We start from the raw sequence: 27,922 nt of genomic DNA, 5'->3' as shown, positions 1-27,922 counted from the left end.
AATTTTAAACGGGTACACGACTGCAATTTTTTCTTGTACACGTTTAACCGTTGTCATTTCTGATTTGAGAAGAATTACTGCGTGCTTTCAGAACAGATTGAAGTAATTTCAAAACTTAAAATATAAAAAGGTTTTTGTTTATTGATTTTTCCTAAATGGTTATGATTCATTAACCGGTTACACATGTACACGTGCACACCCCTTAGTATAGTGGTTATAATATTATCAGTCAATAAGTTTAGTTTTTTAAGCATATCACAAAGTCTGACATTTCTTTCTAATGAATCAACTCAAGGATTAACACTAGTAAACTAGTTAATACTGATCTCCTGTAAAATCCCTCAATAACATTCTTTAAAAAGAAAAACACATCTCCCCTGTATCTTAGCATAAGCTCCCATTCATAAAAATATATTAAAGAGCTGCAAGGGGCGCTCATGGTGTAGTGGTTAGAGCGCCAGCGTGTCAGCTTATCATAAATAAATGTATTAGTATCACACATAGGATGTAAATTGTGAATTAATTTATTTTTAGCTACATCCACATACAATAACTCACCTGTTTTTAAATCTTCCTCATCAAAGGGGAAAGGGATGTGAACTGTTTCTCCATGACCGTGCATACCATGACCCTGAGGGGTGACACACACACATACACACACACTGCAGTTTACATATCCATAAAGTGAGACTTGGTACCAAGTTTTTTATTGCAAACAACACAAAGAGCTGATGCGTAACAACAGATGATGCAGTGTTCAGCTGTGAATGTCAATTTAATTCCCAAAACAACCTGAAACAACATCATTGTAAAATTGGAGCTCATATGTGCGTGTGTGTGTATGTATGTGTTCACCTGGATTAGCACAGCTGAGTGTGTGAGAGCATCGTTGAGCATGGCGAGCACGTTGGATGTTGGCACTACACCGGGGTCGTGACCCCAGGAGGTGATCAACAACCTGTCGTAGACCTGAACAGAAATAGAGCAGGTCAACAAAGGCTTCTCCTGCAGCCGCTCACCACTGAAACCATGAGGTGAACAGCATCATGGGAACACATGTCCAACAGCTCATCACATAGCATTGAGTAATAATAACAATAAGGCATTTTTTATAAAAACATGTTGCTCTTTGTAAAACCATCCTTTCCAACACTGAGTCGGAGCTTTTTCCATGACATTAAGGTGTTCTTCTTTTCTTTTTGCATTTGTTATTTTCATCTTTTAAAGTGAAGGAATAGAAAATCTGGTTGTTACTTTGGTTCATTAGAAACATAGAGGCTGCTATGTTCCTGTAGAGTGACCCATTTGCATGATATTACCCGTCCTCTCCTGATAATTCGCCGCATCAAATTCTCTTTTGTCCCCTGTCTTGCATTCCCAAGATAGTTTAAAAAAAACGTCCAAGACCTTGGTAAGAGAAGCCTTGAAAGAAGGAAAATGCAGGTGCGCTGTGCGGTATGACCGTGATTGTGATGCACCAGGTGCTTTGTGAGTAAAATGAATGTTGGCAGGGAGGACGGACGGAAAGAGCCTTGTGTTTTACCTCCAGTGCTCTGATCACCTGTTCCTCTAGCTGAAACAGCAAGGTCAAATTATTAAGAGGGCTGGAAGAAAAAAAGGGTGTCCAATCACATCTTGAGTAAGGCTCAAAGTGTTGTTTTTCTTATCACATTGGGGCCTTTACAGTATCCGTATCAGCATATGTTTACTGACTCTCCAACACTTAGTCAATTTACGTAGCTGTTTAATCATTAGTTTGGTGGGGGGGTGCAGGCTTACCTGGAATATGTCTGGCAGTTTGCGGAGGCGGGAACCTTTAGAGAGCAGCAGAGACGGCGGGCCTTGGCCGGTCACATGGTACAGATACAGCTTGAACCAGATGGAGCTCACCTCGGGGATGGCCGGGCCAATGTGCTGCAGGGAAAAAACAAACATTTATACACTAGGTATACAGTAGGAGCAGAGCTAACGCATGCCCACATCAACATCATTGTCCTCAGAACACTTTTATTTCAACTTTTATTTCCCACATATATAAACAATTCAAATGAACAAAGGAAGAAGGGGCGTTATTGTGTCAGTGATGTACGTCTTTCAAGAGAAGTGCGGAAAAAACAAACCTAAAATAATTCACAGAATTAAACTTTGCTGGGTCCCAGTAGCGTGAGAACAAACAGCAGCGTGCCTGGCACAACAAGAGTTTAACTTCCTTCGCTCTGTCTATCGGAGCTCAGCTAGAAAGCTGGAGTGTGGCCAGAGAGAGGAATTACTCATGAGCCTCACCGCCTCCTTTCCTCTCTCACTCTCTTTGTGTTGTTTTGTTGTTGGGGGGCAACTGCAGGCCAAGCGCCCACATACCATACATGCACACAAAGACACACACACATACACACAGAGAGTCACAAATCACTCTGGACCAGCACACAGTATAAGGGCAACAACACAAAAACAAACACATGCCCTGCTGCAGACTAAAAAAAAAAACAGACAGGGCATCATTTGATCCAACATCCCAGATGAGTATCCCCTTCTCTCTCCCTCATACCTGAGGCGTGCAGCTGCTGATGGGTCTGATCTCGTTGCTAAGCGGTGCCATAGAGACCAGCAGCTTGTAGTTCTTGTTGAGGACACGGCTGCAGGTGGCCTGGTCCAGACCCAGCAGGCTCTCACAGCGCAACATGTCCAAGGGGAAGCCTAATGGGAGTGAAAAACAAGGGGCCGTCACAACTTCTGTGCAAAAAAGACTGGGGAACCAAGCACAAGTGGTTAGTAGTAGTATGCATGTAGTTATTGTGTCTTCTATGAATTTAACTGCATGGATCAAATATGAATGACTTGAAGCAGTAGTGAAACGTATTTCCCAACATTCCCTTTGAATGGTAAACGGAGATCCTGGATGTTCCTCTGCCTAGTGATTATTTATTTATTGCCTTGGTGTTGAGAAGAGCGTTCTCTCTCCAAGGTGACTTGTAAAGAAGACCAAAAATATCTAACAGCCTCTGTTGTTTAACATTGTCAATCAGAATTCAGCTTTCTTTATCACTATGTGGTGCAGCACTTCAAAAGCAGAGCACGAAACAATCTGTTGAGAGCGTTTGTCTGTTGGCAAGATATCTTAAAAGGACAATCATTAGGATCATCATTAGACTCTTGTGTCACTGTGGGTTTTAGTTCAGCTTTACGCCAGCCGGCTCTCAGCGCACTCCCTCCTCGGCAGACGCCTGGAGCAGCAGCTGAGGAGGCCTGAGAGATAAGACAATCAGCAGCGAGGCACACCGCCAAACCAAACAAACAGCATCTGGTGGCACAATGGCAGCGGCATGGAAATGCAGAGATTTGCTTTGGCGTCACTGGGAGGACTCAATCACTCCTGCTCCCCCTAGAGACGCCAGTGGAACAATACAAGCTCTACTCTCACTGCACGTCGGTGTATATCCAGGAAAACGCCACCATATTAAAGAGGAACTGTTTACACAAAGATGAAACACACAGCCAAGAGTGACACAAAGATATAGTTTGCCAAAGGTAGCATACTTTTTCTTTTTTGCTTCCAGTTTCCACTCCAATTTCACATGAAAGTCACTTTTAAATGCTTAATTGATTTAATATTGATTTTCCAAGACCACAGAGCAAGTGTTTAAGCAGTTGAATGGGAGTCATTTAGCTCAGAATACCTTTAGAATAACAGAGTCAAGAGTTTAGAGCACCATTTTTGCTTTAAATCGTGCACAAATTAACAAACCATCATAGATGCAGCTTTTAAAAGAGATTTTGAAACCACCTTCACAAAATGGTATCACAGATGATGCCAACTATTGGCAGAAAATGAACTATAAAACCCTACAGCTGAAGCAAGGTAGTGAAAGTGTGCAGTCAGCAGACAAATATATGAGTACTTATTAGCTTGCTGTTGAGGTTGTGAAGGCAGCAAGAAGACACAAGAACATAACCGGCCGGCAAGGTGCTCATTAAACACACGTGCAGGCATGAGCAGGTGAGGGTGTATCAGTATGATTACCTATATTTGGGATGTCAGGTCCTTGGTCCTGAGTGAGTTCTTTGTTGTAGCGCAGGAAGAGGATGGTATTTTTCAGAGTAAGAGCGTGGTCAAAGTAACGCTGGGCCTCGCCCTCTGCGGTGCTCTCCACCTGGGGACACAGAAACCAGGACTTATGTTAAAAGAAGAGTGTATGAGTTGCAGCTTGCGCAATTTCAAAGCAAATTATGTTTAAAAAATTATTGAAAATTACAGACTAATAACCTGAGCACAATGTCAATGTCACTTTCATTACAATGTTGTAACAAATAATACAGGCCAGCAGACAGACTTGTTTTGGAATACTTTTGCAGAAGTGTTTAGACTACCAGTTTAGTAATGGAACAGGCCAAATACAAGGCCACTTCACACTTTATACACTTGGCATTGTCACAGAAAAACTGTACTGTGCTGAACTGATTTTAAAAGCTGAAGCAATTAGATTAAAATTGACTGTGTATTGGACTGCAGATTCTTAAAAAAAAAAGTATATGTGTATATATATATATATATATATATATATATATATATATATATATGTGTGTATATATATATATATATACATATATAGCTATATATATATAAAAAATAATGTTTTTTGTTTGTTTTATTTTTATTTTGTAACAGTAATCTGTGTATCTGAATCCGAATTTGATGAAAATGGGGGCGGGACCTGATAAGCCTTTGGCTTCTTCCGTCTCCCTTCGGACAACACAAAGTATGATGTATGAATATTTGCAAGAGAAAATTGTGTATTGTGTGGAATTGTCCGAAAGAATAATAAATAAATAAATAAATGTGTGTACTGTGTGTTATACTTGCTAGCATGTACACATCAAGCTATAAGCAATTTATATAATGATTTAGCATCTTCTGATGTTTCCCTAAACACACCATTGATTTCCATTGATGGTCTCACCTTCTCCAACTCAGCCAGGAAGCTGTCCAGAGTCTCGTCGGACAGCTTGCCCACTTCAAACATGGTCACTGCATGACTCTTCAGGTTCTGACAGCAGAACAAAAACAAAGAGGCGTTAAGGCGCCCAATATTTTGATTGTGATTCTGTCTATACTAAGCCTTTAAACACTGAGAAACTGTTTGTTCACATGCAGTCACTTACCGGAGACAGGTTGCCCATCATGAGGAAGGCGGTAAGGGTCGAATCAAAAAGGAATGCAATCCTCTTTGTGGGTGCGGCTGGGATGCTCAGGCTTCCTACACTGCCTGTGTCTGCTACAGAGAAAAAAAGAAGAAAAAAAAACACATAAAAACAACATTAATTCATGTAATAGCATGACTGTATGGCTACATGGTTCATAAATCGAAGATATGAGCTAGTGATTTTCTGAAATCAAAATGTGTTTACAAGGACCAGCCCAAAACCATGTCTCCATGTCAAATGGTTGAATTTTAATTGGTTATTAACATTTAAACTCAGCCACTTAGTCTAACAGCCCAGCAGTAACGAAGTTAAAATTGGACCAGACATTTTTGGAAAAAATTTTGTTCTCACAGTTGTTCTTAAAATAAGAACAACTGTGAGAAGCAGGACTGAGCTTTCTAACGGATTAATTAGCACCGCTGTTTCAAAACAACTTTAGTAACATACAGAAATGCTTTGTGTGTGTGTGTGTGTGTGTGTGTGTGTGTGTGTGTGTGCGTGCGTGCGTGCGTGCGTGCGTGCGTGCGTGCGTGCGTGCGTGCGTGCGTGTGCGCGTGTGCTAGTGCGTGTGTGTGTGTGCATGCATGCGTGTAAACAGACCTTCTTCCAGGCTGGTGGTGTCAGTGTCAGTGGCTGACGAGCCTCCTTCCATGACAGGACTGCCCTGCTCCCAGGACAGCAGCATCTTCTGAGGGTCAACGGTCCTAAGACAGACCATTGAAAGAAAACAAAACTAATGTAGCAATTTATTACGTTCTTAAGCTGAGATGATTGACATATTTCAGCCTTTAAGAGTATGTCATTTATCCTTTATGAAGATGAAGGATTTATAAGATGGAAGAATGGATCCCAACTATAAATTATTTCCCACGTGAAGAGTTATGGTGCAACTGGGAAGTCGTCATTTTTACGACCTCCTACCCCGACTTCACGGAGAATCAGTTTTCTGACATCACATTAATGGTTTGACGTTGTGCAGATGGAAATGCTTTGAGGTCGAAATTCGGAAATTAAAATGTTTCACATCCAACTTGTCTGGAGTTCCATAACATACCATTAAGCAATAGATTGAATCTTCAAAAAATAAATAAAAAGTAAAAAACCTCCCTGTAGTGTATCATGGAAAGCAAGTTTTTTGGAAATGAAAAATGTATCTAAAAATGCAAAACAATGCAAGTGAACATGGTTTAACGCATGTCATGCACTGCAATTGACCGGTGGATATTGGCATTCTGTACACGAAGCACATACTTGAGTCTGTTGACAGACGGGGCGTTCTTCCAGGTGGGGTGGAGCTGTTCTGAGCTGATCGCCTGACCTTTCTTCACAGCGAAGCCGAGGCGACAGTACATGGACACTGCATTCTGATAAAACACAGCAAGGACACGCTCACATCACATTTAATACTTCACAATGCGATAAACAGTCAGTCATCTTAAGTATTTCTCCCAACCATTTCAGTACTAATCTATACAATGCGTAGTCAAAAAACCTGGACCTGCATAGTAACAAGGATCTACAGTAAAGTCATTCCTCTATATGCAGGTGAATCAGATTGACACAAAAAAGAAAAAGAGACATAAAAAGGTAACATTGTGTACTTTCCTCTTAAATGTCGGCTGGCTCTTTCATCATTTCCTTAAGATATTCATGTTGTCTCTTTGCCTTGCCGTTATATCTTTTATTCACCTCAGTCAAGTATGGTGGGCTAGATTGCTTTCTACACCTTAATTCCCCGGCGGTGCAAGCTGAGGTCAAGTCTTAGCCGCCCTCTATCATATCAAAAGAAGTGACTCGGGCCATGAAGAGGTCATTATTCGAGAGAAAGTTAAACTTGTGTCACGATGGGGAAAGTTCTGCACAAAGGAGACCTCTCAGATGTCTCAATCCTCTATTAAGTTGCAAGGTTTCTCCCGCGGAATCGCTGCAACCGCTGCCTTTAACCACTCATCTCAAGGGCTGCTTTTCAGTGGCAAGGATGAGGTGAGAGCCAGAGGCAGGGGAGTTCAGCTCTTCACAATGGAGGTCATAACCTTAAGGTGGGGGCTTTCTTGCTCCATGTCTGAAGGAGAGTGAATAGGAATCTGGGGGAAATTGGGTCGACCTCACAGGTGTACACTGTGCAAGTATGAATCAAGAATTTGTGCAGGAGTATCTGCTTTCTAAGGAAACACAATATCCCTACTTCTCTCATCTATCTGCAGACATCTAATGCCTACTACAACAAAAAAGACAGCAATGCCAATGTACTAGTGCTACGGAATTGTATAAAGACACATGTATACAACAAGTTGCCAGCCCCTAAATGTAATAGTAGCATACCTTTGGAAGGCAAATTCAAAGGAACAAATATTATAAGAAAACGGTTTTCATCTTTCGGATTTGATGTCAAACGGATTATTTGGCTGCAAAACCCTTATTTAGGAAAATATTTATAAAGCTGGTTGCTTTGCTTCTTTCGACTGCTACTGTGAATTTCCAAGTATAAAGTGAGGCGAAAGGAATGTCTCAAAAGAGAGGAAAAAAACTAAAACTACCTTCTTGTGTTGTCAGTGTCGATTTTGAAATTGCAAGATTTTGAAATTGCAAGAATTTCCCACATCTACCATTTTTCTCTCCTCTTGTGAAAAACCTTGCTTGGCTCTATACATAGCATTTTTTTTTTAAATCTCACATTCTGTAGCAAGTGGATACCAACCTTCACTAAGCCCAAGTCGATCTCCAACACGTTTGCCAGCTGTGAGGAGAGAGCGAGAGAGAGAGAGAGAGAGAGAGAGAGAGAAAAGAAAGTAGGACTCGGTTGAAAAGTTGATCACACGCACCACAGTCATATTACATTTAAGGAGCACAATATAACATATGTCTTAAGCCTACCTCCGCTACGTTTGTCTGCTCATCAATGGACACAAAGATTTTGTAGAGGAGCGTTTCAAAGTAATCACCCTGGACCCTGTTCATGACGAAGCCTTCCAGAGGGGGCACTGAAAGACACAAACAGAGTGTAGCAGATGTGCAAACGCATCTAAGGACATTATCTTTCACATTGTTGTGTTTTTCACTTTTTAAAATAATGTCTCTATGTGTAAGAACACCATTAGGCATCATTTCAGATCGGTGCAAGTCTATTACCCATAATGCTTGCTTATGTCGCCACAGTTGTAATTTAGGTATGTGCATTGTTAAGTCAAGGTAACCACTGTTGTGCCTACACAGAGTGTCTCATTTGAAATGTTGTAATGGGTTAAGACTGATGCCACAGTGCATTCCAAGAGACTAAAGTCTAACGCATGTTTACATAAGTTTCTCTGTAGAGTCAACCATCCCAGACCCCTGTGGAGGTCATAAACTAATTTAAGATGGGATAGTCCATTCTAGGAGGTTGGTTAATCCAACCAGACCTTTGGGACAGGATGAAACTCTGTTTGAAGTGACTATAAGTTGAAACCAGGCACCCTGCTGTGTCTACCTTATCTCAACTGTGAGACACAAGCTTCAAAGCTGTCTTTTCCTAAGGAAGGAAAAGCATCTTATTGGCTGGTTTGAATGTAAACACTGCTTGCTGATTAGACAAACTAACTTCTGATTGGATGAGAATGCATTTGGACTGTTTTAATACAGGATGCAATCCTCTCATCTTTGCCATTCGCCTCCGGCTTCCAGCCGTGATAGAAGGTACGAAATGCTTAAACCTGAGGCCTAGGATTAAGCAACTCCAAGCCCCAGTCTTTATACTCGCTGGACGAATTGATGGACTGCTTGGAACATCTTCTTCTGTTTTCCCGGATTCGAGAGAGTTTTCCTACAGAAAACCTCTTCGCAGAGCTGAAGCAGCCACCTCAGCCTCTCCTCAAAACAGAACTACCCCACACGCGTAAAGCGTGAGCGAAGACGCAGGATCCCTTCATCAAGACGCCTGCATTGCCCGTTCCACGGACCAGAGCCAGCCAGCGGACCCGCCGAGAAGTGAAGCCGCCTACCACTTATCATCTGGGCCGCCACTACACTGCCCCCCAGACGCAGCGCCAGCAGAGAGCAAGGCCCGACGCAGAGGGAGTTCTCCGCTTCCTCTCCTCCCAAGGCGAGCCGAGGTTCCCGCTCCCCTCTCTCCTCCTTGCCTACGTTCCTACGCTGCCCATCGGACCGCAGACAGCCCGCTATTGCCAAGAAGAGCTGCTGATCCCCTGCTTTCCTGCCTTGGCATCGTGTGGCACGCTGCCCTTATCAGCTGAGCTGGTTCCACACCCCTGTCTTCCACAAGACGCGCTCCATCAGCGCACAAGGCCCGGCAAGCGGCCTTTTTCTCCTCCTATCTCCTCCAGCTGCCTTCAACCAATCATCGCTGGACCAAGCGATTCACGTGAGGCTATTGTCTGGGCTAAGATAGTTATTTTATGTTGTTCATTAACTTGAAGTAAACGTAAGAGCTGACGAGCTCACTATTTCATTATTTCCTGATTTAAAGTAATTCTGACTGACTTATGTTTTACATAAGTGTTTTTCGCTCACAGTGTTTTTCTCCCGTTAACCGGGAATGTATTGATGTGTTGTTGCTGTCACTCTTAAAGCCAGTGAATTATTTCCTCTTCATCAATTCAACTCAGTATACGCAAATGCGCATTTGCAGCCACTGTGTGATTGGAGGAAACAGTTCACTACGCGCTGGAGCTGCGGCTACTGTCTTTTGTTTCCTCTCCTTCTCATTTCTAACTACGTACATCACACACACACACTGACACTCGTGATTTCCCCCTCAAGTATTCTTCATGAATACATGAGTGTTGAGTTTCTGTAATTTTAAAGTTAAGATTGCGTGAAGACAAACCCAAAGTCTCCCAGCATCATCCTTTATAATTCTTATGTGTTTGATTGAAGCAGTAGGTTACATACATGCTTTGCATGCTACTTCCCCTACTGATTAAAGGTAGAATATTCAACTTTTAGAAGTTGTACACATTGCTATTAGCAATTGATCTACCCGTGGCTTAAAAGCCACTTCAAACTCTCACGTGACATCAAGGTCTCGCGTCTGCCATCTGAATTCATCTAATTCCTAGAGTGACGTTCCTCTGTCACACACACACACACACACCACACACACACACACACACACACACACACACACACATACACACACACACACACACACACACACACACACTACACGTGTGCACTCACCCACACATAGATAGAAATACATGGCTTTATAATCTAAACTGTTCTTATTATTGCTTGTGCTATGTCTGCTTTCTTAAATTAGATTAGTTCATGGTTATTGACTTATGTGTATCGTTTTAATCAACTTGCCTAAGTAAATAAACCCTTACATTTTGATTTTAAGAAGCAGTGTCTGTGATATTTGTGTCTTGTATTTCACTAATGGCTGGTAAATAAGGTTTATGCTCGAATATTCACTCCTTCATTATCTTAAATGTACATTGTAACCAACTTTGACATTTTCAAGATAAATCCCTTTAACATTATGAGACTGTTTTCTGATTTGATTCAAAGTTCCCTTTTTCAAAGGGTGGTGCTCCGTAGGTATTAATAAGTAATTTGATTAGCTGGACTAATTAAATTGATCATTAATTAACAATTTTTCTTAATATTATAATTTCCACGAAATTAATAATATTCTTGACTTTGACCAAATCTACCCCTTATGAATTCCCAACATTTGGTGCCCCGTGTGAGGCCTTCAGATACCAGCATTAGTGTGATATTAATGCACAATAATCCTGATCAAAAATAATTGAATCATTTTGAGAAATGTATTGATTTTATTTTTTCCAAATTACATTCGTTTTTAGGTTTGGAGTTATGCAATAGAGTTGATTTGAAGTAGAATAATTGTATTCATTCCAAATTCAGTTTTTCAACTTTTCTAGATTCATTGAATTCAATTGATTTGAAATGAAAAATATTTTAATGTTTTTTTTTTCAAAGTTAATTTTGTTTTAAATTTCCAGATCTATTAAGGTAAATTGATTTGAAAAGGAGTATATTTATTTTTGTCCAAATCTAATTTTTGTTCTCCAATAGATAACATTTAATTAATTGGGGAAAATAATTATTTAAATGTTTTTCCAAATTTAATTTAATTTAAATTTAAAAAAAAAATTCTGCCAAGCATATATACAGTTGTAGTTTGAGAATTGCCTCAGTGGATGCTAGTAGTTAGCAGGGATTATTTGAGATTGATTGAACTGAGACTGCTTTCAAAACACAGAACTACTCACCAAGTATACTTCACTATCCACCCTGACAAGGATTAGCTGTATGTATAAAGGAGTAGTTTGACATTTGAGCTTGTAAGCCACAGGGTGAAGTCCTGTGCAATTTGTGTCAGTTTTTAAACAGATGCACCACTTTTAGTAGTAAGAGCTAAACGCTATTCTCACAAGGTGAAGCTAGTCACCTGTCGAATGCCTGTTGTGTGCATCTGAGCTTGTAAGCCGCATGGGAAAGCCTGCGCAATATAGTCAGTGTTTTAACAGATTCGCCATTTATTAAGTAGCAAGAGCTAAGTGCTATATCACATGGTGAACCGGTCACCTGTGAATCCGGTCAAATTTTATTGAACTGCTCTATCACCTCGGGTGATAAGGACCACGGTCACATTACAGGTTGAATTTTCACCTGCTCTTCCTTTCAATTTGACAGATTGCATCATGTTAAGTGATAAGTCACTAGGGGCTGCTCTGCTAGGCCAGCAAAATCAGTAGCCATAACCTATGTGAGCTTGGAGTGGAAGCTCCCATTGAGTCAGTCGACACAGCCCGTCAGGGGGTGGTCGCTGGTCTCATCCCCCTCTATTCTGAGGGATTTTGCCACCTAAATAGCTATGACGCTAGTACTTGTGAGGAGAAACTAGAAGAGCTAGTGGCCAATGTTAACCAGCACGTCTAGGCAGAGACCAAGCTCTGCCTGGGATGTGCTTGGTTGAATTCTTCTCCTCCACCAGCAGCTAACTAACATTATTCAGGCTGTGCAGCAAAGCAGTGCCAGTCTGTAAACAGAAGCCCTGGTGCTCTCCCATTTACATGAAGAACATGCCCAACGTCAGGTTTAACCAGTCACAGACATACTTGCTGTAAATTCACACCACACCGCCTCCTCTCATGCACCAGATCCTCCCCCGAGCACTCTCACCCCCCCTTTCTGAAGAGAGCTCAGCTGATCTGGTTGAGATTGAGCAGGGTTGTGAACTCAGAACCTCTTATCTTAAACTGATGCTTTACCAGGTATGCTTAATAGAGCCCCGCTTGGAGAGAGCTCAGCTGATCTGTTTGAGATTAAAGATCTGTCTTTTTAGCTAGGTGCCTCCCAGAGTGCACCCTTCCTAGCCAGCAAGTAATTCCTGCTTATTCATGTGACCAAACCTTGGGCAGTGCACCCTTTTCTAGCTGCCTGGACTCTGCTTTTCCTTTTGACGTGTCATCTTCTTCACCCCTTCAGGGGGTGTACACTTTGAGCCCCAAGTGGCTCAAATGGCTTGAAGGCCACTTTAAACTGCGAGCAGTACACGTCTTATATCTCGCAACACTTGGACTTGTCTTTTTCTTCACTGTAACAGATAAGAAATGACACTCATTGCCATGGTAACCTGAGTTACTTCAAGCGGACATGGGCCCATGTCTACTTTGAAGAACCAGATCTGAGGCAACGTCAGTTAGAATCACTTGTAGGTGTCACAAAACACTTTGACCCTAATAAAGCAGATTCATATACTGACTCGTCATGACTAGAACGGTTGTCTCATCCTTTTACCACTAAGGTAACCTTGGTAGCCTGGGGAGGGGGGCCCACAGAGCCCTCTGTAAATCCCACCACCTACCTTCTGCTTCCTTTCTTGTTTTCCTGGTTGACCTTGTGCACCATGGAAACGCTTGTTGCAGATTCAAACCAGCAATGGTAGGAGGGGGTGTAACCACCCTCAACCCCATTGACCCTTGGCCAGGGAAGAGCTTGATGTGCCCCAGCACCTTCACAAAGGCTGCCAGAACATCGCTATCCCTCTGCAAACCACGGCAGACTGAAATCTGCAACCTGAACATCACCTTTCAAACGGTGATTCTGCTATTCCAACTTTCCTATCAGTCTGGACACTTATGTATTGTGATTGCCTACGAGGCAGCCCAATACATAACACTTCTACAGTCACCAGTGTACCAACCTTTCTCACTTCCAGGAGAAGGGGGCGCAGCCTCCACTCGAAGATAGGGAGTACGCAGTTCAGTAGTATTACAGGAATACACCTTGCATGCTTTACTGACTCAGTTCAGTAGTAAGGGAAGATTGACTGATGTGTCAGTAGTTCAGGATTTAATGCGTGACCTTATCAGAGAGGTTAGCTTTACTCAAGTAACCACCAGAGCTGTGAAATAATTCCAGCCTACCCAGTCTCACTTGGTCTTCTCACAAAATCCTATAGCCTGCTGTAAACACTTTGTGCAACTTCTCAGGTACAGTTGACATTTAGTCTTGGCAATGCTAAAGTGCAATTTCTAAATCTCTGAACCCTATGAAGTGGGTCTCATCTACAACCTATCGACTGTAGAAAGGCAGAGTAGTCTTATAGACTCAAGTGTTATTGAATGTTTAGTTTTAGAAAGGGAAAACACACATTCACACTAAAACACCACCACTCATCACCACAGTGATGCACACTTTATTGGCTAGCTTTAATCCTAATTAAAGCAAGCTAATAACCTCTATCCACCCTTCTCTTCTTTCGGTTAGAGTGTTTCCTGTCTCTTTCCTTTTCCCTTTTCTTTTGTATTTCAAATGTATGATTTTAAGGTTTAAGTCAGAATCAACAAACGGTTTAAGCAGTAATTGTGTTTGATGAATGTAACTAGCCAGCTAATTACAGTCAGCCCAGACAAAGAAGCCTTACTGTCTGCCCAGACACAATGCCTTTGAACTTTTAGAACCTGTTGAAATCTGAACTTTTTAACCTGTCGCTCTGGACTTTTACAGCATGAACTGTTCGGCCCTATGGTTGTCATGAAGACTGCATCCGACAACGCGCCCTTCAGGACAACAGGGGGACTGTTGTGCCTACACAGAGTGTCTCATTTGAAATGTTGTAATGGGTTAAGACTGATGCCACAGTGCATTCCAAGAGACTAAAGTCTAACGCATGTTTACATAAGTTTCTCTGTAGAGTCAACCATCCCAGACCCCTGTGGAGGTCATAAACTAATTTAAGATGGGATAGTCCATTCTAGGAGGTTGGTTAATCCAACCAGACCTTTGGGACAGGATGAAACTCTGTTTGAAGTGACTATAAGTTGAAACCAGGCACCCTGCTGTGTCTACCTTATCTCAACTGTGAGACACAAGCTTCAAAGCTGTCTTTTCCTAAGGAAGGAAAAGCATCTTATTGGCTGGTTTGAATGTAAACACTGCTTGCTGATTAGACAAACTAACTTCTGATTGGATGAGAATGCATTTGGACTGTTTTAATACAGGATGCAATCCTCTCATCTTTGCCATTCGCCTCCGGCTTCCAGCCGTGATAGAAGGTACGAAATGCTTAAACCTGAGGCCTAGGATTAAGCAACTCCAAGCCCCAGTCTTTATACTCGCTGGACGAATTGATGGACTGCTTGGAACATCTTCTTCTGTTTTCCCGGATTCGAGAGAGTTTTCCTACAGAAAACCTCTTCGCAGAGCTGAAGCAGCCACCTCAGCCTCTCCTCAAAACAGAACTACCCCACACGCGTAAAGCGTGAGCGAAGACGCAGGATCCCTTCATCAAGACGCCTGCACTGCCCGTTCCACGGACCAGAGCCAGCCAGCGGACCCGCCGAGAAGTGAAGCCGCCTACCACTTATCATCTGGGCCGCCACTACACTGCCCCCCAGACGCAGCGCCAGCAGAGAGCAAGGCCCGACGCAGAGGGAGTTCTCCGCTTCCTCTCCTCCCAAGGCGAGCCGAGGTTCCCGCTCCCCTCTCTCCTCCTTGCCTACGTTCCTACGCTGCCCATCGGACCGCAGACAGCCCGCTATTGCCAAGAAGAGCTGCTGATCCCCTGCTTTCCTGCCTTGGCATCGTGTGGCACGCTGCCCTTATCAGCTGAGCTGGTTCCACACCCCTGTCTTCCACAAGACGTGCTCCATCAGCGCACAAGGCCCGGCAAGCGGCCTTTTTCTCCTCCTATCTCCTCCAGCTGCCTTCAACCAATCATCGCTGGACCAAGCGATTCACGTGAGGCTATTGTCTGGGCTAAGATAGTTATTTTATGTTGTTCATTAACTTGAAGTAAACGTAAGAGCTGACGAGCTCACTATTTCATTATTTCCTGATTTAAAGTAATTCTGACTGACTTATGTTTTACATAAGTGTTTTTCGCTCACAGTGTTTTTCTCCCGTTAACCGGGAATGTATTGATGTGTTGTTGCTGTCACTCTTAAAGCCAGTGAATTATTTCCTCTTCATCAATTCAACTCAGTATACGCAAATGCGCATTTGCAGCCACTGTGTGATTGGAGGAAACAGTTCACTACGCGCTGGAGCTGCGGCTACTGTCTTTTGTTTCCTCTCCTTCTCATTTCTAACTACGTACATCACACACACACACTGACACTCGTGATTTCCCCCTCAAGTATTCTTCATGAATACATGAGTGTTGAGTTTCTGTAATTTTAAAGTTAAGATTGCGTGAAGACAAACCCAAAGTCTCCCAGCATCATCCTTTATAATTCTTATGTGTTTGATTGAAGCAGTAGGTTACATACATGCTTTGCATGCTACTTCCCCTACTGATTAAAGGTAGAATATTCAACTTTTAGAAGTTGTACACATTGCTATTAGCAATTGATCTACCCGTGGCTTAAAAGCCAATTCAAACTCTCGCGTGACATCAAGGTCTCGCGTCTGCCATCTGCATTCATCTAATTCCTAGAGTGACGTTCCTCTGTCACACACACACACACACACCACACACACACACACACACACACACACACACATACACACACACACACACACACACTACACGTGTGCACTCACCCACACATAGATAGAAATACATGGCTTTATAATCTAAACTGTTCTTATTATTGCTTGTGCTATGTCTGCTTTCTTAAATTAGATTAGTTCATGGTTATTGACTTATGTGTATCGTTTTAATCAACTTGCCTAAGTAAATAAACCCTTACATTTTGATTTTAAGAAGCAGTGTCTGTGATATTTGTGTCTTGTATTTCACTAATGGCTGGTAAATAAGGTTTATGCTCGAATATTCACTCCTTCATTATCTTAAATGTACATTGTAACCAACTTTGACATTTTCAAGATAAATCCCTTTAACATTATGAGACTGTTTTCTGATTTGATTCAAAGTTCCCTTTTTCAAAGGGTGGTGCTCCGTAGGTATTAATAAGTAATTTGATTAGCTGGACTAATTAAATTGATCATTAATTAACAATTTTTCTTAATATTATAATTTCCACGAAATTAATAATATTCTTGACTTTGACCAAATCTACCCCTTATGAATTCCCAACACCACCCAGGGGTGGTTAATAGCAGGATCTTTAAAAACACGCACGCACGCACACACGCGCACACACACACAAATTTATGTACCTGCGATGCAGCTGTCATCAGATATGGGAACATCCAAGTAGATGTAGCCCCGGTTGTACAAGCCTAGAGTACAAAAACAAACACATTATAATACTGTGGGCATTATGGACACATCTTTTAACATTGTGCTATGTTTAGTGAAAACAAATCTTGCAATATAAACAATCTGGTTATTGAACTTTAATGAATAGAACTGAATTGTGTTATATAGCTTATATTATATATTTACTTATATACTTATACTTATATTCTAATTGCCATTCGTCTCCTGTATGCGATTGTATTTGTTACCACTCAGTCACTGGCACTCCAGCGGCAGAGGTTCCTTACCGTCACACTGTTCTCTAATTAACATTTAAACTGTATAGACACAACCTCAGTCCCTGAGCCTTATCTTTGGAATTCACACCAGAACGCAGATGAAAGACCTTCAACTGTAACACAAGAATCAGCCTGCGTGTGCACAGACTTTTGCCCCCTTGATAGCCATATTTAAAGCTGAATCATCAAAGTGATGTTGCACAAGGATTGAGGATGCAACGCGTTTCCTTAACTGCATTCGAAAACAGGATGTAAGAGGAGACTGGAGTGGATCAGATTAAAATAAAGGAGTAAAATTAAACAATCCACTGAAATGCTTTGTGCAAAATCTTAAACTGAGTCTGGGTGTGGTTATGGTATCTAATGGAATATAAAAGGCACTGTTGAGGAATGGCCACCTAATACAATATTGTGCTATGTTACCACTCCCATAAATAAATAAAAAATTTGGCCACATTTGAATATTGCTCAAAATATTGTCAGATTTATTTTATTCATGAAAAGAATAAAAGTTCTTATTATCAGGAAAGTTAGAAAGCGAGGCATGGACGTAATCAATAATTTCATTTTGATTTCGACGTAATAAGCAGATAGATGTTTTTGATGGGAACATAACATGTGACAGATACTCACTTAAGACCACGTTGTACTCCATTGATCCAGCCAGTTGAGGACCAGAATCAATCATCTTATCAATGGATTTCTTCTCTGCTGTAGAACAGATCTGTAATGACACACATCAAACACACATTAGAGCATACTTTCCAATTTGTGATTTGTGCCCCTGGATTTCTCAAAACAGTGTTAGTGCAGTCTCTGGGAGGATGACTATGTATGCATATTATAACTATGTGGATTCCTAGACTGTTTTCAAGTACATTTTTCCTGGTAGGGGAACAATAACTTGGCAGGTATTTATTTTTAGTCAGGTAAGTTCTCCATATTCAGTGCAAAGGCTTACGGGATGAGCCATTGTAGCTTGGTGAGTAATGTGTATGAATTTCAATAAGAAGCTCAGGTTGAAAAATAAAATCCCACCAACACAAGGCAATCTCTCACTTATTTTGAAGATCATGGGTACATGTAACAAACATGAAAGGAAAAAGGATTTAAACAACAAACTGGACCTCCCTCAATGTAATAATGTATTAACGTATAAATATAAACGTATAAAACATTTTTTTACCAAACACCCTTTCATAGGCTGGTTACCGCATCAGCATGATTCCACACATCGCTGCCTGCTATCCCTAAAAATAAAATATCTGAACCCATATCTACAGACATATCAAACTGAAATGTGAAGAAGGCGTGAATATCTTTTTCTCACCCTGATATCATCCTCAGTGATGTAGCCTGTGTGCGCAACCCACCACGGCTCAACAGAGATTTCCGCTGGTTTGGACGGTAGCAGATCTCGCGCCGTCTTCCTGCGGAAGAATTTCTGAAAAAATGGGGAAGCGGGTGAAATGAGATGGAGTCATTAAAATCTTAAAAAACAGGGTCGTTAAGTTATGATGTTCCATTGTAAAGAGAATAATATTTGCCAAAATAAGATTATATTGTGTATGGTGTGAGCTTGATTGTGCTTCTCTTTTATGGCTATTATAGTGAAGACATGCATATTGAGTATTGCCATGCCAATCAGTGAAGATACAGCTGGATTCAAAATTCTGTATTCCTACTTTATGTGCAAAAGTGAATCAATACACGCAGTTTACGTGTGAGGTGTTGTTCTATAAATGATAACTAGAATCATGTCTTACCTTGGAAGACCTGCACTGGTTCATCAGGTCAATGTACTGGTTTCTCCCGATGCCAAGCAGCCGCAGACCTGGGGGGCCGTGAGAAAATTAGCAAAGTAAAAATCAATCATGCCCCAGTCACTTGCCGTACACTCGTACTCGCAGCAAATTTGCGGCAGCCAGATTGTCAGTGGCATTTTTCAATTACAGCAATTTACAATTTATACAAAAAAAAGAGAAACAATTACAGCAAGAAGCAAAGTTTGAGAGTTATTTTTTCCTGGATATTTCCAACTTCACAGTACAAGAGAGTACATTCTTCTGTATGAAAATAATAAAATTGAGCTTGTTCGTGATTTTCTTATCTGTAATTAAATTAACCTCTAGTTAAGTTGTATAGCCTGTATTGAAGGAGATGTATGCCATTTTGGCTCTAAAGTCCCACCGTGTCATCTCCTCTAGCCTATACGGCACAGGTCTGGAAGGGACAGCGACACAATGGGACGGCTGCCAATGCAAAGAGGGACCGGTAAAGAATGTTTGCATTAGGCCCTGTAACACAGCAGAATCATACGCCTGGATCATGCTGTTTCACGGAAACAAAGACACAACACACTAACAGCCACCCACGTTTAAAAATAAACTCTCTCTCTCTTTCAAACGAACACACACACTATATCTCTCACTGCCTCTCCATACACCCACTTCTGCATGACACACTTCCAAAGCTCCTCCAGGGAGATTAGAGGAGAGAGGCCCCTGTGAGCACGGCAGCCTGCTGGCAGCCTTCTGGTTCCACAGCATGAAGCTCCTGTACTGCCAGGACTCAGTCGCTCACGGGCCAACGCCTAAACCCGTTTCGCTTGGCAACATAAAGTCGTAGAATGCTTCCACTGCCCTTACACTTTAACTTTTTAGATTCAACACAATATATATCTGGTTTTTTCGCAAAAGATGGCCTACGGTAATTAAACAACATGACATTGAAGCAAATCTACACCTGGTAAAAACAGATGCACCTGTAAAAAATAGATTATATTAAGAATTTATCAAAAGTGTTCAATCGGAAAATCAATTGTTTTAGCTCTAGTTTCATTGATGTGTTGAAGAACTGATACGCACTATGTATATTACAGCAATGTCAGTTGAGGTAACCTTTGAAGATTCCTTATTTTAAGGTTTAGGTTTTAAGCCTCTTAAAATAGGTGGGGGAGAAGGGAGGAAGATGAGAAAAAAACTCACAATCAGCAGCAGTGAAGTTGGGCAAGGAGTCGTAACTCTTCTCGCTGTTCATAATATCCTGGAGGTGCAAAGAGAGAAAAAGAAAGGAGACAGTGAAAAGAAGAACTAAACTCATTTTTTCCTTTCCTCCTCTCTACACCCGCCTGCCTCTGATTAATAACTGGATTAGCAGATATGAGAGGCCGTGCTCATTTCTAACTACCCCCTTCCCATTAAATGCTTAAAATGGATTATCAGAATACGACATAGCCATCAGCAAAACAGTGGCCACAAGGCTCTGTAAAGTTTTGTTTAAATGGGTGCAGCCTATTTTTTACTGAGAGCTGAAAGCTAAATGGTTCGTCTTTATTCATGATAAATAGTGAAGTCATAACAAAAGAACATTGGGCATAATAGCCAAATATGGACCAAGCCCAAACTGAGGGCAGAGCAAACCGCATAGAATTCTCTGTGTGTGTGTGTGTGTGTGTGTGTGTGTGTGTGTGTGTGCGTGCGTGCGTGCGTGCGTGCGTGCGTGCATGCGTGCGTGCGTGCGTGCGTGCGTGCGTGCGTGCGTGCGTGCGTGCGTGCGTGCGTGCGTGTGTGTGTCTGGATCGCTCCTCTTCGTCTCCCTGAGCCGATTACACAAGGCTTCACAAAGACACCGACTGACACCTAGTGACAGACTGACGCCAAGTCTATCAAAATAGCAAATACAACACCACCATGGCCGCTCCTAAACCTGCACAATGATAGTCTGTATAAAGATGAACTGAATACATCTTATAATTTCATGCAATCACTACAGCCCCATCCGGTACTTCATGACATGTTACAATATGTAATTTCCAGTGCCTGACTCATTCATGCTAGCTAGTGATGAACACCGGTTTCTCCTCTATGCATCGACTGAGCAATTATAGGTCTCAATTATCCAAGTAACAAAGAACACGTTACAAATGAGGGAAGGGTGTTGTGAAAAGCTCAGATCCTTCATCCATTATAATGGCTTCTTGGATTTTCTCCTTTGTGTCAAACTGCCATTTTCTGCAGTGGGGATGCCAGAGATGAAGACATTGTTCAGTTTAAATTGAGAGAGACAGAATTTTTTCAAACCGATTACCGACTCTTTGCTACCGCACATATATTGTTCCTGCTCTGTGCCTTTGTGTTTAGCTGGTGCATTGTTCTGAAAGGCAGCACAGATGAAAATGTGAAATCACTGATGGCATTGTCTTGGGTTTCAGAAGAAAGCGGGGCTGGTGTACTGACCTTCCGCAAAAAGATAAATGTGCTGGTGTATTAGAAGCTGCTTATCAATATGTAATTATATGTTTTTTTCCCGCATCATCTGCTAGCCTGGAAATCCAGACCCACATCTAGAACGATGTAAGGTCTGGCGATGAGCAATAGACCTTCCCAACTCAAGGGGCGGCACCAACGCATGCATTTCTAATACCACTACACGCAATTGGATAGCACTACGACCAATCAGAGCAATGAACAAGGTGACATATTCACCCCAGTTTGTTTAGCGAACAGCTGGGCTAACTGGTCAATTAAACCTTTGCCGTGGTCGGTCGGCAAAACATACTAATGAAAGATTTGAGTGCCATCTTCCAAATTATTAAGTGTCGGATCAAAAGCCATTTTAAACAACGTATCCGCATCCATCTTTGTTGTTTACGATTTGATTGGTAGCTCCGAATTTTCCGACATAATTAATGTGCTCCAATGGTTTGTGCCCAGACCAGTAAGCTGAGCAAATTTACATTTGCCAGCGGCAGGTCTGGATTTCCCCGGCTACCCATCTGCCCTATTCTGTTCTGAAAAGCAGCGCTGCAATGCTTACCTCCATGATTCCTATGTAATATGAGAACGGAGTGACCCGCAGCCCTTTGACCATGATGTCAGACAGATGGTAGGGGTACAGCATCAGGTGTTCCCGGCTGTACTTCAGGAGCTCCTCATAATACTTGCGCTCATCCTTCCTCACATGGCGAACTGCTCAAGAAAACACACACACACAAACACACACACAAACACAAACACACACAAAGCCAGCGGTGAGTGTTCATACAGCAACACTTCCCGTCAGATCAATCCAGTTTAAAGGAGGAGTATCGATCCTGAACCAGCTCCAGAAGGTCACAAAAGGAAGTGATATGCAATTGATTAGATAAAGTGTTTCTTATTACACACCTATTTGTAGACTATTACACACATTATTTTCAGCAACGTATTTCCTAACTGGTAAAACCATCACTTTAGGTTATTGGCAAGACAAGTATGCTAAAGTAAATTGTCAATATCATTCACTCTCAAGCGTAGCAGGAGAAGAATGAAGTATCTCTGCAGGTTCCAGTGACACAATATAATACAGTCTGGCCAGACTCTAAATAATGAGATGTACATATCCTATCATCTTTTTGAAAGTTAATTTATTGCAGAGTATTGTGTTTTTAAGAATTGTGCATTCGACTAAATACACCTGTTCAACTGGAAACTGAGCGTGCGTTTGGCCAGTCCAGTCCAAATGTACGGAGTCGGACATGCTCTATTCTAAAAATTACAACAATTTGTTAGCGCTTGTCTTTTCAACTTAAACTGACAACTCATGATGTGTCTTACCAGGTATCTGAGGAACTGGATATGTAAACAAACAAACATGCTCACCTAGGTTATTGCGGAATCGCAGCTGGTTTCGGATGCTGTACAGCAGCACATGCTTCTCATACTCACGCTGAGAGTTCCCCAAACTCTGCAGAAGAAAGGAAAAAACAGCATACGGGTGAGGACTATGGCTGAATTAACCTGCCAGGGTGGCATTTGATACTGTGTGTGCTTTAATCGTCCATGCCTTAAAACTACATTTTTCTAGAGATGCAGCATCGATCAAAAACAACTCAATCGGTATCATTAAAACATTCAGTTTTTCGCTTACAGACCACCACATTCATTTACACACAGCAGGCCACTGATTCAGTTTTTAGTGCCATAACGGCTCTGGCATCCGGAACTTAAATACACACAGTGAGGAATACAGATACATCTAAGCCTAAGGGACAACAACACTATTATCAGATCAATATCTTGAAAGATTGGTGTAAAATGTAAAACTATATAAGCACAAACCAATTGACAGACAAGGTGCCTGGAGGTCTGGGGCACCTGGGCAGAAGCACACTTTTCTCTGATTGGGAGAAAATCAGAGAAGGATGCAAAGGGATGCAAGGGGAGGCAGGCAGCTCAAACAGCAGCGCAAAGCCCCAGTATGTGGAAACACCACGACATGTTTGCAAAATGGCACATGCACGAGGGATTGATGCAGACAATTAATAGTTATCGTCTTTTTACATATTTTGCATGGCTATAACACAGTGTTCGTAAAGGTGTGAATGCAATATCTGCAGGGGTACATGCACGCGCAAAGATCATGTGGCGCCACCTATCAAAAAATATTGTCATGTGATGCACAGTGAAGGAGAGCCGAGCTTCAATGGCTGTAATGTAATGATGGTGAATGATAGCTCGGACTGAATGGTGGAACCGCTGCAGAGAGGGTTAGCGAGTGGTGCCTCCTTGACAGCTGCCCGTAAGACAGAGAGCACTGCGGTGACATTGACAGGTTCACCCCCCAGGGACACGGCGGTGCTCCCCCTCTCCCCCAGCCCCCGAGGAAACGATAAAACACGGTACCTGTTTGACATTAGCTGGGAGCTTGGTCCACGGATAATTCTGCCTGATGTGAAATTCCACGTCCGTGTTCATCGCTAGCTAGCTAGCTGGCTACAAGCAGAATCCCTCGATACGACAGGAAACGGGCTCTCGGGCAAGTCCACGGCGACTTTATCCTCCCGACACCCAACAACCGTGCGAAGAGAGCCCCCCGTTTCGTAGAGATGTTTAATCCTGGTGATTATTTTTCCTTCACAATAAGCGGTCACTTCCTTGTTGTATTTTCGAACAAGCCGTTCGTCACGCTCGTGGCTACAGTCGTCACTTCCTGTCGAGGCGTGACCGTGGATGTGTGTGAATGGGGCTCGAGCTCGAGGGGACAAATGAAAGGGGATGGGATTATCAGACCTAATTAATGTCATGTCAAATAGTGTTTTTAACTTCTAAAAAGGGTGCATATTCTGAAGACATAGGCCTACACAGGCATTCAGATACTACTGAGAAAAATATCAGTGGACAAATTATTCTGCTGCAGGCCCCCAAGGCATAATGACTTTATGAGCCCCTAGTAGTGTCGCAAAGCCAGACCAAAACTACAACAAGTAGTATGAAGCCCCTAGCAACAGGTTTTATGGCTATTTTCTTAATGTCATCAGAATTGTGCAAAGGCTGTAAACTAGCAGCGTGCTAGTCCACCCCTCAGCATCAAGCCCATTCACCCTTAAAATGTTAATCTGAAAGAGAACATGAAAAGCCTGTATTATTCTTTCTTTCTTTCAAACTATGAAATGTAGGCCTTATAAATGTACTTTCTATCAAACAGCACCAAATAGTGTATTTGTTACAGACTATTTTCAGCGGTTGACTAATACATGTCAGTATAATGTGGGATGATGATTGACTCAAAGTAACCTACAGTTAACCAGTTTTTAGGACAACAACAGAGGTAGGCATATATGCTCACAGGAATAGTAGGATATATCAAGCTGTGGATACACACAGGCAATATAATTAGATACATTTTAGTTAGTTTTGGTCTTTCCGTCGTTTGGATCTTGGAAATTGTTTCGATTTGTTGATAAAAATAAAAATATATAATACTTATCCTTTGACCCTCTGTACAGTTTGTCTGTGCTGGTATAATATTAACCTGCATAAAGTTTCTGTGTTGTGAATTGGTAAAACCTAAATTCATTTTGGGAATGCAATATACGTTGTACAAGCAGAAACCTGTCATGATTAAAGTCCAAACACTAGATTTCAAAAGGATTAGATTAAATCTGTCCATTTTGATGTTTTAACTGTTAGTCATGGCTCCCACCGCCCACCGTATGCATGAATACCTATGATGAATACATATTGTATTGAGGATTTTCCCATTTATATGAAATTTGAAGATATGTAAATTATTATTCAAACCATTTAAAGTTAGTTTGAGGTCAAGTTTGTCTTTTATTTTTATTTGTATGCGCTAAATTGAGCCGGTAAAATGAAATGAAAGTGGAAAATATGACCCTTCATCCTGCACCTCAACCTGTATTTTGTAGGAAACTTGTTTTCATCAAATTTTCCGCTTCACCCTTGAAGGAGTCTGTGCACAACAGCATGACCTACGAGCATTAAGCCGCCACTTGGTGACTGGTGACACAGTATAGGATTTCACTGTGTTACAGAGTCCACTAAAGCTGTGTATGCTTGCATGTCATGATGTCGGACTTGCTGACAGCTCACTTTCTTGCAGCTATGTCATTCGATCTGTGTAAATGTAACTCCAGTTCCTTGCCATATGCTGCTGAGCAAACATGACAATATTTCATCTCACTACCTCAGGAGCTGCAAGGAGTAAGAGAGTGGCTGAAGATAAGGAACCATTGTGAGATAAAGGAATACCAACCATGAGGAAGAGTAAAGAAGGATTTCATTTCTCTTTTAATGTTGCCCATCAGTGACTTCATATAATATTAATACAGATTCTGTCCAGATTCATTTATAATTTTCATCAAGGAATGACACTTTAATGCTTCCCCCATGTCACGGTTTCCCAGCCTTTTTGGCAAAGTTGTTGCCGATAGAAATGACTTTCTTTCAAGAATTTTCTTGCAAGAGAAGTGGGCATGTTACTGCTCTATAATGAAGAAAAACTCAAAATATATAGAGAAAAAACTCTAAACCAATTAATTTAATTAAGAAAAACTTTAAAGAGTTTACATATATTAAGATGTTTATTAAATCAAATCCTGTTGAGATACTGTCTATTTTGTAAATATATTTTTTGACTTTTTAGTCATTCACTGTATTCACTTTCTGGATTTACTCAACATATTGTAGTTGTCACTGTGGTGGAATCCACCATTCCCTCCCCAGACTCAAATTGTTTCCGGTTGTGCATACTCATGAGCTTGAGGCAGACAGAGCCCAGTTCTTACAGCTGTTTCCCCTGATCAAGCCGGCCCATCAGCGCTGTTCTATATTTACCTTCATCCTGCATGGGTTACACACATGAGGGTGGAGGAGGATGACGAGGGGAGGACTTAAAGGTGGAGTCAGTGATTCTGGAAAATGTTTGTTATCGAAATCACATTTTGTCCTACCTGTCCGTATTGTGTGTGAAGTTGTGAACTGACAAAAACTCTTGTGTTGATACACAGCCTAGACTCCGTAAACTTGTATGTAAACAAAGGCTATGTACACAAAGGCTATGTACACAAAGGGTCCCACCCAACATGCCAGTTTACAGAGCCTAGGCTGTGTATTCACGCTAGGTTCAGTTCACACACAGTAGGCTACGGACAGGTAGCGGATCGCGAGGAGATATTCACCGATTCTCCAGAATCGCTGAGTCCACCTTTAAACAGCACAGGAAGATGGACAATAGTCCAGGCATTATATTATATTACATGAATATGTAGCCTAATAAATAACATAGGCCTAGGCCTACTAAAAGTCTTAAGGAATCCAAGTGGTGGAAAGTTATTTTTTAAGGGTTTTCGTAACCACACCTTTTATGCCAATTTTCGGCTTCCTATGTACTGTTTTATGGTAGAGGGGATATGTGCCAAATTGTTAACCTTTTCAGAAAAGCATGAAACTTGGTACACTTATGCAGTTTGGGGCCCTGAGCAGTTTCAGATATTTAGCCATTGCAAAATGTAATCATGGTTGCCGTGGCGACCATTTTACTTTCCGCCATAGCCTAATTATGCATTTTTCCTCATAACTCCTGAACCAAACATAATAACACATAACTAGTGATGTCTACCCCTATGTTTTCATGGTCAGGGATTACAATGATACCACATACAACATCAGAAACAGTGAAGGTCAGTAGTTAAGGGTGAATCCAATGTTTTTCCGAAAATGAAAGCCCAATCTCCGAAAACATCGCTGTGACTTTATAATTTGGGCCTATGTTGCATAAACATTCTGTAGCATTGTATGAGTTTTAATTTTGTTTTCTAACAAAGACATAGGCTTAAATGTTTGTAAAATAGCCTACTATAACAATATAAGAAAACACAAATATTTGTGAATGCTAAACTGGCACAAATTGATACATTTTTGAACTGATGAACATACATAGCCTATTAATATGAAAATATTTTGGCGTACAGACATAGGCCTGTTAGTAGGCTACTAAGTAGCCTACTAACATTTTTTTAAGGTCCACCCCTATTTTCTCACAAAATGCCTGTAGGCCTACTACAAGGGTCAAGCAGCCCAGGGACACTTTGATTTTAAAAAAAAAACATCTGGGTGGGCTCCATATGAGTCAGGACCCCGCCATGATGGTTCTCCCTCCCCTGGCTATTGTAAACACTCTCTCCACTGGACCCTGGCAGAGCTGCTAAGCCAACAACTGGGTACCAAACAGCTCTGTGTCACATGAGAGGCCGGGCTGGAGTCACAGTGGCCCGGGATGCTATTCTTAGTTGTTGGAATGTACACAGTGGCCTCATGGCGAGCTCCACAGTGCCTTACTGGATAGCCTCGTGGTTCCTATGTGTCATGCTCCTTTTATTCTCCCCGACGAAACAACCAAATTTACATTCTCTTTTCATCAGAACTGATCTTTTTTTCTGACTAGACCGACCAGACATTTTGGATATTATTGATTTTCTGAGGGCAGGAGGTAAGGATTTTACTCACTCACAGATGTGTGGCAA

At 41.7% G+C, this 27,922-nt stretch overlaps 1 protein-coding gene across 2 annotated transcripts in view; it reads right to left on the bottom strand.

Annotated features, from left to right (window-relative positions):
• Positions 1-24,056, bottom strand: part of fam91a1 (family with sequence similarity 91 member A1) — a 29,374-nt gene extending 5,318 nt beyond the window's left edge. Inside the window, exons 1-19 of one of the 2 annotated variants that reach the window (XM_080044945.1) lie at positions 23,781-24,056; positions 22,758-22,842; positions 21,934-22,085; positions 20,103-20,160; positions 18,882-18,949; positions 18,446-18,559; positions 17,749-17,839; positions 16,795-16,857; positions 8,074-8,180; positions 7,898-7,936; positions 6,451-6,563; positions 5,800-5,903; positions 5,158-5,270; positions 4,956-5,042; positions 4,019-4,148; positions 2,546-2,694; positions 1,780-1,914; positions 856-969; positions 559-631 (exon numbers count right to left, since the gene is read on the bottom strand). In XM_080044945.1, the coding sequence (XP_079901071.1) occupies positions 559-631; positions 856-969; positions 1,780-1,914; positions 2,546-2,694; positions 4,019-4,148; positions 4,956-5,042; positions 5,158-5,270; positions 5,800-5,903; positions 6,451-6,563; positions 7,898-7,936; positions 8,074-8,180; positions 16,795-16,857; positions 17,749-17,839; positions 18,446-18,559; positions 18,882-18,949; positions 20,103-20,160; positions 21,934-22,085; positions 22,758-22,842; positions 23,781-23,852 (1,867 nt within the window). In that variant the 5' untranslated portion in view covers positions 23,853-24,056. The remainder of the gene's footprint in view (positions 1-558; positions 632-855; positions 970-1,779; positions 1,915-2,545; positions 2,695-4,018; positions 4,149-4,955; positions 5,043-5,157; positions 5,271-5,799; positions 5,904-6,450; positions 6,564-7,897; positions 7,937-8,073; positions 8,181-16,794; positions 16,858-17,748; positions 17,840-18,445; positions 18,560-18,881; positions 18,950-20,102; positions 20,161-21,933; positions 22,086-22,757; positions 22,843-23,780) is intronic. The other variant, XM_080044946.1, reaches the window with a different exon arrangement.
• Between the last annotated feature and the right edge of the window lie 3,866 nt (positions 24,057-27,922).

This window comes from Ammodytes marinus (assembly GCF_949987685.1).
Source record: "Ammodytes marinus genome assembly, chromosome: 17".
Classification (NCBI taxonomy): domain Eukaryota; kingdom Metazoa; phylum Chordata; class Actinopteri; order Uranoscopiformes; family Ammodytidae; genus Ammodytes; species Ammodytes marinus.
Note: the sequence above shows the minus strand (reverse complement) of the source record. Positions and strands in the feature narration are given on the sequence as shown.